At 53.8% G+C, this 17,350-nt stretch overlaps 1 protein-coding gene across 1 annotated transcript; it reads right to left on the bottom strand.

The window, feature by feature from the left end:
- Positions 1-11,347: 11,347 nt before the first annotated feature.
- Positions 11,348-16,881, bottom strand: LOC149809319 (putative anion transporter 6, chloroplastic). Its single transcript, XM_089994894.1, has 6 exons — positions 16,411-16,881; positions 14,341-14,524; positions 13,222-13,628; positions 12,832-13,044; positions 12,230-12,531; positions 11,348-11,684 (listed from the first exon to the last, which is right to left on the bottom strand). The coding sequence occupies exons 1-6, from the start codon at positions 16,879-16,881 to the stop codon at positions 11,348-11,350; spliced, it is 1,914 nt and encodes a 637-aa protein (XP_089851020.1).
- Between the last annotated feature and the right edge of the window lie 469 nt (positions 16,882-17,350).

Here is a 17,350-nt window from a genome sequence, read left to right as displayed (position 1 = left end):
CGAACCTCACGCTGCACAAGGAGCCAGCAGCGCCCATGCAGATGCGCCAGCGTTGCGAATAAACGAATCGCGATCACTGCTCCGCGACTGCATATGCGCCCGGATCGATCGTCATGTAGCCATACCGCGTGATATCCAGCGCGTACTGCATGGCGATGTTCCAAAGCGTCGTGCCGTTGAACATCGTCACCGACTCCTTGCAGTACTCCTCCCCAGTCAAGTGCTTCTCATACGCCCCGCGCTCTTGCGCAGACATCGGGATGGAAGCCGGGATGAACGCGTCGCGGCTGCGGTCCCGAACAATCTGCATCATCTCCACCCAGTCGTCGAGCATGTGCTCCGTTCGGCCGATAAAGTCCACGCGCGAGAGCCCGTCCTCCGTGAACACCGTCGTGCTTTGATCATTGATAATTGGCTGTATGAAGAGGTGGTTCCACGTCTTGAGTGCGGGCATGTACGGACAGCAGTCGCGCTGCTGGCAGCCGATAAGCAAGTTCCGCGTCGTCTCTGTGTACTGCAAGAACGGCAGCCCGCATTTCGGGCCAACGGCGCCGAGGCATTCGACCGCGTCCTCCTTGTCGTTGCAGCCCTCCACGCGGATGCGAGTGCGGAGGAATGTGTGCGTCAGCATGCGGTAGATGCTCGCCATGCGCTTCCAGGGGTTGCGCACCCAGGTGAAGACGAAGTAGTTCGTCCATGTGTCGTCGTCGATGGCTTGCGGCCACGTCTGCATGAGCTCATACGAGTTGCACGCTTCCTCGCAGAACGTCTCGTTCATGGCTGCCATGATGAGCGATGACGACGTCTTCGGGTGCTGGACGTAGATGAACCGGAACTTGTGGCTGACGATAATCTGCATCGCACTCATTAAATTCATGAGAGATCAGGAATGTCACCAACATTTAAATTGAATTCTCATTATATAATATCAATCATGAGAAGCTGACTTTGTGAGGCTGACGACCATGTGGATGCCGTAGCGATGTGATAACTTGAGCCACGCATCGTGCAGTCTGACAAGAAGATGAGAGCACCCAAATTTCAACATCATCAAGCGCTCTTTGGGCGCTGGAAGGGGCTGTGAGCAGGGCTGGTCTTGTAGTGCTGCGTCCAGGCATGAGGCTCATCTTTGATGCGCGTGGTCGCCCTTACCATAAAAGGTAGCCGAAGCCCTCTGGTTAGGCTCATGGGGCCGGCGCTTACCGTACTGCCGCTAAATGTTCAACCGAAATCGCAAAAAAATGGCCGTTTGAAAAATATTCATCCTAAATCTCCAGAAATTTTTGGTCAAAAAAAGTGGTTGTTATTATATAACTTTCGGGGCTATCATAGTAAATAATCTTGATTTATTGTACCTACGGTTGAATGGTTTGCGGGATTCGGACAAAGTTTGAATATTAGCGTGATTGAATAGTTAGCGGCGATACGGTATATCGCCTTATGGGCTTTAGCATGATTACCGATTGAATTTAATTTTCTGTTCTATGTTTCTGTCGTCATTAGAATGGCGAGGCATCACTACTACATCGTTGTACCTGTAGCCACATGGGTATTGCCAACCTCCAAATGCAGCTGGAAGGAGCCCATGTACAGGGGAAAGGCAAGCAGGATTGTATGCTAAGAATAGCGCAAATTGGCCTTGCCAGCTGCAGAAAGTATTGGTGTCAAAAAGGACTGGCGACAAATGTAAGCCTGACAACCTAAAACTGGACCCCTTCCGCGACAACGCGGCCAGCACCTGGGCCAAGCCGTACATGCGCGCAGTGCTCCGCAAACGCGGAAAGAGGAGCAGGGTGGGCGCACCGAAGGTGATCCATAGATAGGCACGCCCTCCGTGTGGTAGCGCGCCCACGCCTTTGTGTTCATGTTGTTGTAGAGCGAAGCGATGGAGCTTCCGTTAGCCTTTTTGTCCATCGTCCCATGCACCGCCGCCGCTGTGCAGATGATGTTGCGATCGTTCTTCCAAGACACCTTGATCGCCGCTTTCGCAGCTCTGTGCGCGGCCAACATCCGATCACACAATTCGTCCGCCGGCTCACTGCGAGCTGTCTGGAGTAGGAGGGGAGCCAGGGCCAAGACCACGAGCAGTCCGCATCGAGAGCCCCCCCGCACCGAATTCCTGCACATGCTGATGATAATGATGTGTCTTCAAATGTGCTGTCTTTGTTGCTTATTGTCTATGTCGTGCCATTGTCTATGTGATGTAATGTTGATGTATCCTTTTACTAACACTACCGCATCCACAACACTACCGCATCCACATTGACATTGACAACTCCAAGAACTACTTGGGAATCAGTGCTGTCGTTACCATCACCTGAGGCTAGCGTACCTGGTCCAACAAGCGCTTGCAATGAACCAATCGATCGGCAACCACGACAAGTAAGAATATAATTTTTCCGGCAAATTGCATGAATAATGCCGTTAAATGTGCCATATACTGGTGGTTTCTTGGGTCTGCATGGTACCTCCAGCGGTGCAAAGAAAAAACATGTCTCTGAACGCGCGCACTGTCACGACAGCACTGACGGCAAATTAAACGCTATCTACGAATTCATGGTATCTGGTATGACGCTCGTGTCTTACAGGGTTCCGGGATCTAGAGGTTTCGCCTCAGTCTTCTAAGCAGTTGCAACGGACATGATCTCAGCGAATGACACGCATCATCTGATCAAGTAAGCTCAGTAGGAAGTCGTCCCTCTAAACCCTAAACCTAGAAGGTAGGCTGACGTAACAGTCTCACGTACTTATATGAGCTTTGCTGTCCTCCATAAGAGCAGTTTCTGAGGCATAATGACTGAAATGGTCTCAGACCGTGACAACCAGACATGCCCAAGGGGCTGTGGCGTCATGCCCCGCGCAATGTCCATGTTTGCATCCAACCATACCCCGAAGCTCGAAGTTGTGAAGTCTCTGCACAGAAGTTTACGGGGCCATTTGGCGCGCAGGTACCTGCAATGGTATCACTCTACACAGCACCTCATATGAACTCCAACACCACTGTCATGCACCACGCAGCGGAGAACACACATCCGATGCTCGCCGATACATCACCGACCTTTGTGTCGCAGTAATCAGTGACAACAATCACGCCCCAGAAACTCTCCGCACTACATATCTCAGAGATAGCACAATACCACAACGGCCACCCGAAACTCGCATGAGGGGCCCTGCGAGGCTTCGCAGTTATTAACGAGGCTCCAGTGATCCATCAAAGAAGCCAGGAAAATATTCAAGGAGTCTAGTGGCCAATGGAGATAGACGAGTTTGAGTAAGCATTTCGCCGGCCCCTGCAATTTGCAAATTCCGGTGCCTGAAATGCACGATTTTGATGATGTTGATGATGATGCTGATGTGGACAGCATCATCATCAGCCTGTCGCAATCACTCTCGAGATCCTCGACGACGTGCTCACAGCGCTCCCTAAAGGCTCGGCCCCAGGCCCAAGTGGCTGGACGTACTAACACATCAAAGCCGCTGCCCAAGGCATCGACTCTGCCCGCGGAACCATCCTCCGTCTTCTGAACGCCGTAGTCGGCGGCAGGCTACCACACCTGCCGGAACTCTTGAACAGCACGCTCATTGGTCTGGAAAAGCCCAACAACCGCGGCCTCCGTCCGATCGCAATCGGCGACGTCTGGTTTCGACTGGCTGGCCTCTGCGCTATGGCAGCGTGCCCCACAGCTGGCCCGTCCCTCGCACCTTTGCAAAACTGGGCGTCGGCGTCAAGGGAGGGAGCTAGATCGTCGGCCATGCCATCAACGCCGCCCTCGCAGCCGACCCCGACTGTGTCGCTGTACAGATGGACTACCAAAATGCATTCAACAGCCTCTCACGCACCGCCATGCTCGACGCTGTTGCAAAGCATCAGCCCACCCTGCTCCCTTTCGCTGCATGGGCGTACCGACAGCCCAGCCGGCTATTTGTCAGCGGAGCGCCCGAGGGCACCCCGCCCATCATGTCAGAGTGCGGTGTTCGCCAAGGCGATCCTTGCGGCGTCCTCTACTTTTCACTGACCACACAGCATCAGCTCGAGAAAATGCGACTGACGCACCCACATGTCGCCCCTGTAGCCTACACGGATGACACCTTCCTCCTGGGCAAGTCGGCCGCGGTTACCACCGCTTTCCCTGCCCTCCGCGACCTAGCGTCATCCATAGGCCTGGACGTGCGCCCCGACAATGCGGGGTGTACTCGCGCAACGCACAAGCCGCAGCCGACACAGCAGTGGCACTTGACGTCCCTCACTGCGCCGACGGCCTCGCAGCTGCTGGCACCCCCGTAGGCACGGACGCCTTCATCACGGCCTTTGCACAGAAGCAGGCAGACACCATTTGCAGCAGCATTGACAACATGCTCGACACTCCGCTAGCGGCGCAAGACAAATTCGCCATCCTGCGCGCGTCTGCGCAGATGCGCATCGCACACCTACCGCGCGTCACCTCATGGAATCTGATCAGTGACTCCATCCAGCGCGTTGAGGCCAAGGCAGCCCAGGCCGCCTTTAATATCATGCAACGCCCAGAACAAGCCGATGTGCGCGGCGGCCAATTGACGCTGCCGCTCCGTCACGGAGGCATGGGTATTCGCACCACACAGCCTTGGAAGCAAAGGCTTCCTTTCTATCCGCCGCAGCCATGGCTGAAACCACCATGCGTGACGGGCCACAGCAATTCCGCCCCTTTGCTAGCCCCATTGGCGCCTGTCTTACGCAAGATTGGCAGGCGCTACACGCGGAAGGCGCGGCGAAAGAGCTCTGGCCCCCGGACGCCCTGGACATCAATGAGGAATGTATCGACACAGTCTTCCCGGGTGTACAGCGCACGTACGCGCGATTCGTGGCTCAGCGCCGCAGCGACGAGCTCTTGGCATCATTCGACACCAACACCGAAGACAGCCGCCGCGACCTAGGTCGCATGCTCAGCTGCGCATGTCGCGCTTCCTCCATATGGATGGACACGCTGCCACTATCCATGGCACTACAGCTCACAGACTCGGACTTCACCGGCGCCATGCGCCACCGTCTCGGTCTGACGCACATGCCTACCAATGCAGCTGGCGTCCGGTGCTGCTGTGGGCAGTACATGCGAGCGGGGGATGTCGACCACGCGATGACCTGCCGGTCACAGTGCACGTTAATGACGTTGCGCCACAACATTCTCACAGAGATTTGGCGCCGCATTGCCTCCCGCGCTGGGATTGCATCATCTGTTGAGCCAACACTCCGAGTGTTGCCTGGCGTGCAAGCTGCCCCAATCGCAGCCCACTCTGCTGCGCGTGGAGACATCTTGCTCGTTCTACCCGGCGGACTCACGGTCGCGGACATCTCAGTGGTGCACCCCTGCGCACCCTCCTTTGCGCAAATCGCACAGACAGAGGGTGGCGCGCGGCGCATCGCGATCAACTGAAGCGGACAAAGTATCAATCCGCTGACCCCAACGGCTATGCCTTCAGCCCACTGTCGCATGAAACTTTCGGGCGCATGGGGAACGGGGCTATGGAGCTGCTCAATACTCTAGCGACAACAGCGAGCGCTGGAGGGGATGTTGTCAAGGCAGGATTTGTCACAAACGCGCTTCGTGAACTCAGCATCGGCCTTTGTAGGGGCAATGGTGTGATGTATCGGCGCTCTCTTCAAGTTCTGGCTCGTGCGAGCGGCCGCGCGTTCATGACAGGCTTGCCTGTCCCGACCGCTGACGTTCAATGAGCTGTATTGCTTCGAATGTGTTGATGTGGTTGTTTTCGGCCTAAGCCGTAGCTCTTGCACTTTCTCTGTGCGATGTAATGATGTGGACAGAGAGCGCTGGAGGGGATGTTATCAAGGAGGGATTTGTCACAACGCGCTTCGTGAACTCAGCACCGGCCTTTGTAGGGGCAATGGTGTGATGTATCGGCGCTCTCTTCAAGTTCTGGCTCGTGCGGCCGCGCGTTCATGACAGGCTTGCCTGTCCCGACCGCTGACGTTCAATGAGCTGTATTGTTTCGAATGTGTTGATGTGGTTGTTTTCGGCCTAAGCCGTAGCTCTTGCTCTTTCTCTGTGCGATGTAATGATGTTGTGGTTGTTTTCAGCCTAAGCCGTAGCTCTTGCCTCTTTCTCTGTGCGATATAATGATGATGATGTGCGGCCCAGGTTGTTTCTTGTTGTCTATTTCTTGCCATTATCTATGTGATGTAATGATGATGTGCGGTCCAGTTGGCACGGACGCCTTCGTCACAGTGTTTGCACAAAGCAGGCTGACATCATCTGCAACAGCATTGACACACTGCTCGACACCCCGCTTGCGGCACAAGATAAGTTCACGATCTTGCGCTCGTCTGCGCAAATGCGCATCGCCCACCTGCCGCGTGTCACCCCATGGAATCTTGTGGGTGATTCCATTCAGCGCGTTGAAGCTAAAGCAGCGCAGGCCGCGTTTGCCATCATGCAACGTCCAGAACAAGAGGACGTACGCGCCGGCCAACTGACCCTGCCACTACGTCACGGAGGCATGGGCATCCGCGCCACCACTGCACTGGAGGCACAGGCTGCCTTTCTATCCACGGCAGCCATGGCGGAGACCACCATGCGTGACGGGCCACAGCAATTCCGCCCCTTTGCCAGCCCTATCGGTGCCACCCTCAAGCAAACATGGCAGGCGCTGCACGCCGAAGGTGAGGCGAAAGCCATCTGGCCCCCGGAGGCGCTGAACATTGACGAGGATTGCGTCGACACCGTCCTCCCCGACGTACAGCGCACCTACGCGCGATTCGTGGCCCAACGCCGCAGCGACGACCTCTTGGCTTCGTTTGACGCCAACACCGAAGCTGGCTGTCGCGACATAGCTCGCATTCGCAGCTGCGCGTGCCTCCTCCATATGGATGGACACACTGCCACTCTCTACGGCGCTGCAGCTCGCAGACTCTGACTTCATCAGCGCCATGCGCCACCGTCTCGGCCTTACGCAAATGCCTGCCAATGCACCTGGCATTCGGTGCTGCTGCGGGCAGTACATGCAAGCAGGTGATATCGACCACGCAATGACCTGCCGGTCCCAGTGCACGTCAATGACGTTGCGCCACAATATTCTCACAGAGATTTGGCGCCGCATTGCCTCCCGCGCTGGGATTGCATCATCCGCTGAACCGACTGCCAGGCGCTCAAGCCGCCGCCATCGCACCACACTCTGCGGCTCGCGAAGACATCTTGTTCGTATTGCCGAGCGGACTCACAGTCGCCGACATCTCGGTTGTGCACCCCAGCGCACCCTCCCACGTGCAAGCCGCACAAGTGGAAGGTGGCGCAGCAGCCGCACGGGATCAGCTGAAGCAGACAAAGTATCAATCCGCTGACCCCAATGGCTACGCCTTCAGCCCGCTGTCACATAAGACGTTCGGCCGCATGGGCAAGCCGGCGATGGAGCTGCTCAATACCCTGGCGATATCAGCGAGTGCTGGGGGTGATGTTATCAAGGATGGATTTGTCACCAATGCGCTACGGGAACTCAGCATTGGCTTATAAAGGGGCAATGCTATCATGTACCGGCGTCTCTTCAAAGTTTCAGCTCGTGCCAGCGGCCTCGCGTTTATGACAGGCTTGCTTGTTCCGACCGCTGACGTTCAATGAGCTGTATCACTTCGAATGTGCTGTCGTTGTTTCTTGTTGTCCATTTCTTGCCATTATCTATGTGTTGTACAAAGATACAAAGATGTATCTTTGTACAACACTACCGCATCCACATGGACACTGGCAACTCCAAGAGCTCCTCGGGAATCCCTCAAATGCACGATTTTGGGGGGCACAAATGAGGGTCGCACGCCGATCTGGCGATTCACTGGTTTCAGAATCAAATATTACTTGGAGTTGCCAATGTCCATGTGGATGTGGTGGTGTTGTGATAAACGTACATCCACGTCACATTGATATAGGATGCTACGGGGCAGAGGTGTTCATACCTATGCTGACACTAGGCATCATCAAACACATATGTTTTGGGGTACTTGACGAGCTCTTGCAATGTGCTTGGTACAGATGACATCCCAATCCATCTGCATTACAAACATTCCACCGCCCTGCTATGCAGGGAAACCTCTCCCCGCTAACTTGGTTTCCCATGAATCATTTTCCATAGCCAACCAAATTTGCCAGAACATATTTCCGCACAAATCTCGGGTGTGTGCGGCTATCCTCTTGGGACTTGGCTCGAGGATGGCTAGACATCGATTTGTATGGATGCATCGCAGGTTGAGTGTGTCCACCTTTGATAGCAACGCTGGTACCACGAGGAACCAATGATTTCCAGATATTGCGCAGGCTAACACGGCTGGTGATCCTCACCAGGCAGAAAGTGATAATCGACAACGAATCTGAGGCGATTTTGCGGCTGCAGTCTTGCCGCGAATTATCGAAGCTGGCCGTTTGCATGCTGGGCAAGGTCGCTTGCGAAATTTGCTGTGAACGAGCGATGCGTGAATCCGAAGATTTCTAGGTATGTCAAAAAATGAAAGTTTCACTGACCAGTATCTCTTCGAGCATGTCTTGTCCCGTGACGTTCTTATGTTCCCGAGCAAGGTGGCGCAGGGGCCCAGCACCTCGAGGACGAACGCGAGTGGACATGTATCCTACCCCTGCTAGGACATTGCCATAGCTGCAGATTCGCATAAAGCATTTGAGTTGCACACAGAGTAAACTTACACCTCCAAGTAGACGCGCACGAAGATGCCGTCGAAGCCTTGGGCAGCTAGGGAACCCTGTGCGTCGCACCAGTGCTGGGAGCAGAAAGGTAGCTGTTTGGGACGGGGTCCCAGAACCGATTCCTCATTCACTTATCGAGTTCTGTGGCACGACCTACCAATCCTTTGACGAGTATGTCGCGAGACTCCGTGGGCGTAGGGAAGTCGCAGCTGTTGTTGAGACACGCATCCTATACGGAGTGACAACGCAAAAACAGCGATTAGTAGAACTATTGTCACCATACAGTCTATTACCTATCGTATTATTTGTACGAGGAGCCACGCACACAAACATTCACGGCCTCGAACATCCGAAATTGAATCACATGACCAAGGAACGTACCTATCCTGCTTCACAGCTCGACATGGCCAGCAATGGGAGCCCCGGCGCTCCCGTGCACATACCATTTAGATATTTCAAAAGGACATGGCTTTCTGGAACGACACCACCTAAGCTGATAATGGCATGGCGAGCACGCCAACGTTGCAAAGGAACCCTGATATATTTTCAGACAGAGCTGGAAACGTGCGCTACCGTAATTGGAATGTCGAATGAGTAAGCCTGTTCCCACGCGCGACAGGCGACAATGTGCGCCTCGCAAGCCAGTTGTGGTGCAACATGAGTCTCATGATGCCTGATGCGTCTTGATGTGGCGCGCATTAGTGCCGCCAAAAATGCAGCTGCTCGCAACGAACGCCAAGGGTCGAGATCTGCCTCAGAGCTGGCCTCGCCGAGGCCCTCGGTGATTGCACTATACACTTCTACATCATGTGAAACGTAGGTGTGCCACCGCCAAGCATGCAGCACGCTGGTCGAAAGCACTGGAACGCACAGGTCATGTATTCAGCCGTGTTCACCAACTCTGTATCCTGCGGGCACTTGCCTCCTCCTGGCACGATGATTGCTCTATGCGTCCATTAATTTCCAGTGATGACGCAGGGCTCTCTTCGAGATCCCGTAACTGTCCCCTGCGTAGCAAGCACTCCAATGATGGCGTTTGTTGTTGGAGGTAGCGCTACGCAGTGGGTGTTGGCCTTAAGCGTCCATCTGCAATACATGTGTCTGATGAAGTTGAAAAATAAATATCCGGAGGTTGGGGCGTCGGCATCAACTCTTTGTCGATGCTCGTCCGTGTTCTGTTCGGTGACCGGCGCCAGGGCTGGAGGCCGAAGCCCTGTGCGCATGTCCTCCTACGTTTAGTGCTCGCTTGAGTACATCTGGCATGGTTCCCGATTAGTTTATTCATTTTCTGGCGGCTGCACGATCGAGAGGTACTCGGTAGTGGTGCTGGAACTGCAACTGTGCGCAACCGTGGTTCGAGGGACCAGTGAACAGAAGCAAACCAAAACAACCGTGCATATCTCCAAGCAGAATGGCGTAGCGTTCGAGGCCTGGTTGTTTCTAGTACTAGTTTATTTGGCACTGCGCCCTGTCTCACACTTGACTGGTGCGCATCACACGCACAATTATGACTTGATGCGGTCCGCCTGCGGTTTCGCTGCTGGGCAGAGTAAGCTCCCTACAAGGAAAAGGAACCGTTGACAAAGAAAAGGAAAAGGGAAGTCAGCCCCTGCAAGGAAATGAAGAGGGAGGGAAAGGCAGCCAAAAAGGTGGCATTGACAACGAGAAACAGCCAGAGCAGATCTGGCGCCTAAAGTAAATCCCAGTGTTTTACATTTGCTGAATCCGCACATGAAGCATCAGATTCGAGTTAGCCCCTACAAACAGGCTTGTTGCGCCGGGGTGTCGAAAAACAATCCCCAAAGGTAGCTGGAGGCTAGCGCTTTGCCAGTTCGAGTGCCTCTGTGAGCTACTCTGGGAGCGTGCTTCGCCAGATTCGGTTTCAACCACCCATTTTTGTCCGCAACTTATGAATTGTCAGGATGAAGTGTCAGGGTGCGCAAATCGCACGGTCTGGCAAAGCGCTGCTCTGGGAGCGTGCTCGCGTGCTCGGCAAGGGTTTGCAGGCGAGTGACTGACAGCTGACTTGACTCATTCCTCAATTATGACTCCATTCTGTCTGTGTAAAGGCGCACGACACTGCCAAGAGTGCCGGCGAAGGAACGGCTGAAAAGATGTCCTTCAGCGCCGGTGATTCGCCAGGCCCTGCAATTTGCGGATCGCGGTGCCTGAAAACGCGTGAATTGAGGGAGGGCGAAAGCGGGGGTCCAACCCCATTCTGGCGACTCACTGGTGCCAGTACATCCCAGAGCACGGCAGCTGCGTCCAGGGACGCTTTGCCAACAGACACCCCACAGCGTGAGGCTTGGCGCTGTTGCGATCAAAGACCCGTCTGGGGCGACTGAGAAGGCATCGTGCCGCGAGACCCTGCGATTGCGTCTCGATGCCTCAAAATGCATCACGTTTTCGTAAGTGGGGCGAAAGGGGGGGTCGCCATTCGAAAGTGAGGGAACGCCATTCTTGCGAATCCCTGCAAGAACTCCTCGGACAGTCCGCAGGTGATCGCAGCTGCCAGCGGAGATGTGGCTGCAACCCGGATCACTGCAACCCGGATCACTGCTTCGCCAGACCACACGATGTGCGGGTCTAGATGCCTGAAAAACACAAATTTCTGTATGGAAGTGGGGGTCGGAACGCAATATGGCGACGCACTGCCCCAAACACAGGCTGGAAGCCTAGCGCCAATCGAGCCGGCGTTGCGACGAGGCAAAGAGCGTGTAGATGACGGTCCCGAAGATTTGCACGCACGCGGTGGGGAGGAACACCGCAAGCGGCCAGCTGTTGGTGCGGTCCAAGATGAACCCTGCGGCCGTGACGCCTAGAACGCCAGGCAGTGCACCTGCGGTATTGGAGATTCCAAGCAGCGCTGATGCATATTTGGGAGACATGTCTTGGTGGTTGCAGTAGAGTCCGGCCCGAGCCCAAGCGCTGAGTGCAAATGCGATTGTCATCAGCACTAGCACCTGAGAGACGACGAGCGGCGTGGCAGCTTGCCCTGCAGGCGCAGAACACCTCGTGGTGATGATGAGGTAATGAGCGTTTGCGACAGGGTTGGCTGTTCCACTCGCTGACGTTCAATCAGCTGTATTGCTTGGAACGCGATGACATGATTGCTGGTTGACTATTTCCTTCCCTTATCTATGTGATGTAATGATGACTTGATTGCTTCGAGACTACTTTCTGCCGTTATCCATGTGATGCAATGATGATGGTGTCCATGCAACGCAATGGTGGTGGAGATAACTACACACCAGGCGCGGGGGTGCACAGAGCGAGACCCACCATGCAGATACATGCCCCACGAAGGGGAGGCCCTGGCAGAGCTTCCGGGCATTGGTGATGTGATGCAATGATGATGGTGTCCATGCAACACAATGGTGATGGAGATACCAACACTCCACAGGCGCGGGGGTGCAAAGAGCGAGCCCGACCATGCAGATACATGCCCCACGAAGGAGATGCCCTGGCAGAACTTCCGGACATTGGTGATGGAATCCATGCAACGCAATGGTGATGGAGATAGCAACACACCAGGCGCAGGGGTGCACAGAGCGAGCCCGATCATGCAGACGCACGGACCCACGAAGGAGATCCCCTGGCAGAGCTTCCGGACATTGGTGATGCTCCAGCCCCGGGCGATGAGGCCATCTGCGATCGGACCCACGAATGGCGTCATGAAGACCATCGCAATGTAGGGGATGAGTGCTAGCAGCGATGACTTGGCGACCGTGATGCCGAGAGCGAGCTCGAAGTAGGACGGTAGCCACGCCAGTAGCGTGTAGTAGCCGTAGTTGAAGCAGAAGTGTGCGGTGATGATGGCCCATACCGCCGGGGTTCGGAGGAAGCTGCCGTATGGTACCTGCGAATGGGGGGGGGCGTGAGGCAGCGCGCTGGTATGAAAGCACTCATTGCTTGGATTCAATCGCTTCAGACCTCACGGTATGATTAAAAATATGTTGCCAGGCTATGATTCGTCAGCCTCATCCAGGTAAGCGTGCTTCAGGTGATAGTGATGGCAGCACTGATTCCAAAGCAGTACTAGAAGCTGCCAATACTCACGTGGTTGCGGTAGTGTTGCAACACCATTCAGCATCAAATCACATGATAGATGGCAGGAGAAAGTCAACAAGCAACCAAGACAGCACTTTCAAAGTATTACACAGTACGTCAACATTCTCGTTTGCACAGGCAAGAATAGTGCTGCTTTCAGATTGTGCAGCACTGTCTGTAGAGTCAGGCAGTCACAGCCTTTGATGGCCTCAATGCCGCATTTGTTTGGTTTATTGATAGCAACCCCTGGGGGAAGTTCAACAAGCTCTTGTTTCACAAGCGCTTTGCGCACCAAAAACAAGGCATGGACACAGGCATCGGCCTAAGAAAACGGCCAATGCTAGAACGTCCTTGCAACAAACGGCGATGCTGCCAAACAAACCCTGCACCGTCATCTCAAACTGCACTTTGCTCACTCCAGTTCAACGTGTCAAGCAAAAGAAACAGGCGAGAGAGCAAGAGAGAGAGAAAGCGAGAGAGAAATAGAAAGAGCTCGTACTGGGGTCCGGGCCGCGGCCGCAGCGGAAGCGTCGTGACCGGACGTGTGTTGCTCGATCTGCGCGAGGCGCGTTGTTTCCGCAAGCATCACGGCATCCACTTTCTCGGGTTGGACAAGCGGCCACAAAACAGCCCACACCATCCCGAGCGCCCCAAAGGCGGTGAACACCGACGGCCAGCCATAGTGGTGGATGAGCGGACCGCAGAGCAGCAGCCCCACCACGGAGCCCACGTCGAGGCCCCCGAAGACCGCCGACACCGCCCTGGAGCGCTCCGCCTCTGGAATGAGCTTCGCCATGATGTTGGTCACCGCGGAGGGGGCGAAGCCCTCCCCCAGGCCCACGATGACGCGCGAGAGGCAGAGCCACTGCAAGCTGAGTTGCGCAAGAGGGGGTGCAACCAGCGTTCCTGCAAGGCACGATCATGCTGATGATGTCTTGGCTTGTGCGCCGCATTTTCGAATAAGCTGTATTCTATCGAACGTGCTGTCTTGGTGTGATGACAATTTCCTGCCAAGATCTATGTGATGCAATGAGCTGTTTTGAATCGTGCAAGAGGCCGCGCATTGATGAACAGGCTTGCGTGTCCCGTCTGCAGACGATCCATGAGCTGTACTATTTCGACGAGGATACTTGGTTGCTTTTGGCCCGATCCGTAGGATTCGCTCCTTTCTATGCAAAGTAGTGATTTATCTGTTCAAACACTACAACATCCACATGAACATTGGCAACACCAAGTACCACTTGTGCATCAGCATGCTCTTGTTCGTCCCTGCCCTGATTCGATATGTTGCTTCCCAAACTTTTGTGGGGGTTGCAGTGCGTTCTTGGGGAACAAGCTGACGAAGCAGAGAAGAGCTATACGAGGCTCATGAGAAAGAACGGAGCGCATATGAAAAGCCTGAACTGGAGCGATATACAAAGAAAGAGCGGTACATTAGGAGCAACAACTAAGGGCCAAATGAGGAGGATCTCGCACCTTGGGATTTGAGAGCAACATAAGAGCAGCACCTAAGGGCCATAGAAAGAGACCTAAGGACCATAAAGAAACCTAACCAGAGCAACCTAACCGGACCGCAGAGCAGCCTGACCAGAGACATAGATAGAGACCAGGCGCGCACCTAAGGACCAAAGCACAACTCCAAAGAGGAGAACCTTGGAGCCACCAACCCGGGTGGCGATGTAACCAGCCGGAACCTGAGTCAGCGAATAGCCCCAGAAGAAGGCCGAGGACACAAGGCCTCGGTCTGTGGCACTCCACCCCAGCTGGCTGGCCATCGGGATGACCGCCACCGACATGTTGACCTGCACACCGATTAACAATTGAACCCATGACTTGAGCCACTTAAAATATATAAAGAAACCCATCGGGATTCAAGCCATACTCAAGAGCTTTTTTATTAGCCGAATGTAGGTATAACAAAAGGAATTCTGATAGTTGGAGTTTTGCTTTGATGCTTAAGGTGGCATTTCCATAACAACACGATGCAGTTGCTTGACCACCTGCACACCGATGCTGGACGATGAAAGAGTGCGCAAACCCAGTTTGTCTGTGACAAAGAAAAGAATGAGCCCCTGGTCATTGGGAATGGCACTTTATCTAGGAATGGAAGATACGAATAGTACAGCACAGCTACGAAACCATGCCTGGCCAAACGCATTCAAAACTGTATCTGCCTCAAAACGGTAGCACACTAGCCAGGGACAACACAACACCACAGACTACCTATCTATCTCTCACTCAGTACAATGCCACTAGTTTCAAGTTCCCTTTTGGGCTTTCACACGATGCCCGATGAAGTTCACTTTGGTTTCTAGTCGAAATGTCGTTTGAACTCCCAATGCAGTTTGTGCTGTAATGAAGGACGTCTGTTTGTTGGTTGCGTGAATTGGTCCCACTGCGTTTGCATTGCAGTGCTGGCATTGCAGCTCGTGGGTTTTGAGCAGCAACAGCCTAGTTTACGGTGGCTGCTACGACAAGGTAATTTGTTGTGCCACGTGCAACACATTCACACCCAGTGGAAGTGGTGTTCGTGGCATCGGGGTACGGGCAAGACTCGGAGAGGGCAGTGTGGAGACCACAGTAAGACAGATGGAAAAGGGAGAGGCTGTGATTGCAGCACAGGTCTTGCTTAAAAAAAAGGAATACGCCAGCCCAAAGAAGACGGCGTTGACAACTGGCGAGACAGTCAGAGCTGATCTCACTCCTAAATGCACCCACAGGTCTTGCTAAGTATGGATGGTGGCTCTGGTCAAATCTGTAATCTTTGGGCTGGCGGGTTTAGGCATTTCACGAGAAGGGCAGTTTGACTGCCTAATGCAGTTGTTCGGCATACGTTTGAAAGCAATCGTCTTCTGCCCCTGCGAATTCAAGACATCTAATGATGGGATGAGGCAGGATAGGAATCGGTAAAATGTGTTGTTGTTGGCATATCGACCTCCCCAAACAGGAGATGCCTCGACTAAAAAGGCACTTCTGATTCAGTTCATACGTGCCCTTCAATTGAACATGCTATGTGAAAGTTGTAGTCCTCCTGAGTGCCTCGTGACACAGTTAACCGTGTGCTCAACTTTGATGTGCTCTTCACACATGTGACATGGGAAACGAAATAAACAATGGATCCCATATATATACATTTGTCCATTTCAACCCACACGCCGGATTGATTTGATCCATTGACCTCGCGACCCAAACCACCCAACCCTGTGAGTGCGTGTCCCGTCAATACCCCTGTAGCCTCGGAGCAACTGCAACTTTGAAGGGTCCACGCGATATGTCGCCGTCACACAACGGCTCGAGAAACAATTTTTTTTGAATGTGAGTCGATGACTATGGCTGGAGGATTCGCTGCATTGTAAAATGTATAAGATAGGTCGATGCAGGCGCAGAAAGCGCAACGAGATGAAGGGGGCATACATGTAAAAATTGTACCATACAAGTGACACTTCATGTCCTGTGTCCACTTGAGGGCGGATTCCCAAGCGTAATGAGCACTCCGCCACGTCCGTGCGGCGTGCAGACGCGTTATGAATGTGGTTGTTACTGAGACAGGCGACGTACATCGAAACCAATGAAAAAAAAGGGACGAAAAAAATTAGTCGAATAGCATTGAACACTGTCATTGTGGCCTGCGACTCCTCCCCTGTGTGACTGGGCCTGCGCGGTTCTGGCGTGGTGAACATATTCGCACCTTGTCCATGTTGCATAGCACAAAGGCGGTGAACATCGCTGCGACAACTTTCCATCGATGTGGGAAGGGCGTCTCTTCTTTGATATTCGATTTCAACAGTTCTTCATGTAGAGGCTCTCCATGTGCAAGTTCAGCTTCTGACAGGAACGCCAAACCAGCGCTCTCCGGACTCAACCCTTCCATGCTGCCGTAATGCGCAGCCTCGTCGTGATGAGAAACCAATGGATTTGTATGTCCATGGTCAGGGTAGTCTTCCTCGGTCCATGCCGTTGAGACATTGCTGGAAGTGCATTGCAGCACCGAGTGGTTCTCCTGAGGGGCTGACAAGACGCGCCTGGTGCCTCGCCCTTTGATAAGGCGGGCCAGTAACATACGTCGGTGATAGCATCCTGATAAGATAACCTCGCACAAGGCATCCAGGCGGGCCATGGCAAATGTGCCGGGACGTGCAGAGGACAGGTTGCTGTTCATGACACTCAAATAGAACACGATCCAAAAAACACACACCAGTAACCCGCACTGTGTTGTCAACTAATCTCACATGGATGACCCAAATAGCTCGAAACGCATGTCTATAAGGGGCGTGACTTCGTAATCAATAGATGCCTGAAGCATTGCCCAAATATTCCTTCAAGAACAATGCAAGCTGATGTGCTGGAATCGAGCACTAGCTATCTCAACAACCAACAAAGTAGGATAAGCGAATGCCATAGACTGACAATTTGTTTGCTTCGGGTCGCATAGGGCACAGTGGCAATGGCAGTGTTCCCCTGAATGTTGTACATTCAGACTGTGTGGTGTGTGATGTTGTTGCGTACATGCCGCAGGCCAGTTGGACACTGCGGGCATCAAACATCTTGGACCAAGTTGAGCACCCCAAGAATGCTCGGTGTGTTTGACGCACTTGTGTTGCAGCTGCCCAATGTCCATGCATGGTGAG

The sequence above is a fragment of the Nuphar pumila genome, unplaced genomic scaffold, assembly GCF_984573655.1.
Source record: "Nuphar pumila unplaced genomic scaffold, dmNupPumi1.hap1.1 HAP1_SCAFFOLD_1403, whole genome shotgun sequence".
Lineage (NCBI taxonomy): Eukaryota > Viridiplantae > Streptophyta > Magnoliopsida > Nymphaeales > Nymphaeaceae > Nuphar > Nuphar pumila.
This window is presented reverse-complemented; position numbering and strand designations above follow the sequence as displayed.

What these genes read in the sequence shown, in the direction of transcription:
- LOC149809319 (XM_089994894.1), bottom strand. Translation starts at nt 16,881, where the DNA reads ATGAACAGCAACCTGTCCTCTGCACGTCCCGGCACATTTGCCATGGCC. An exon ending in AGTTGTGCTTTGGTCCTTAG is followed by an intron (nt 13,629 to 14,340) that starts GTGCGCGCCTGG and finishes CGTGCCTTGCAG; the next exon opens with GAACGCTGGTTGCACCCCCT. An exon ending in CGGCCGCGGCCCGGACCCCA is followed by an intron (nt 13,045 to 13,221) that starts GTACGAGCTCTT and finishes CCGTTTTCTTAG; the next exon opens with GCCGATGCCTGTGTCCATGC.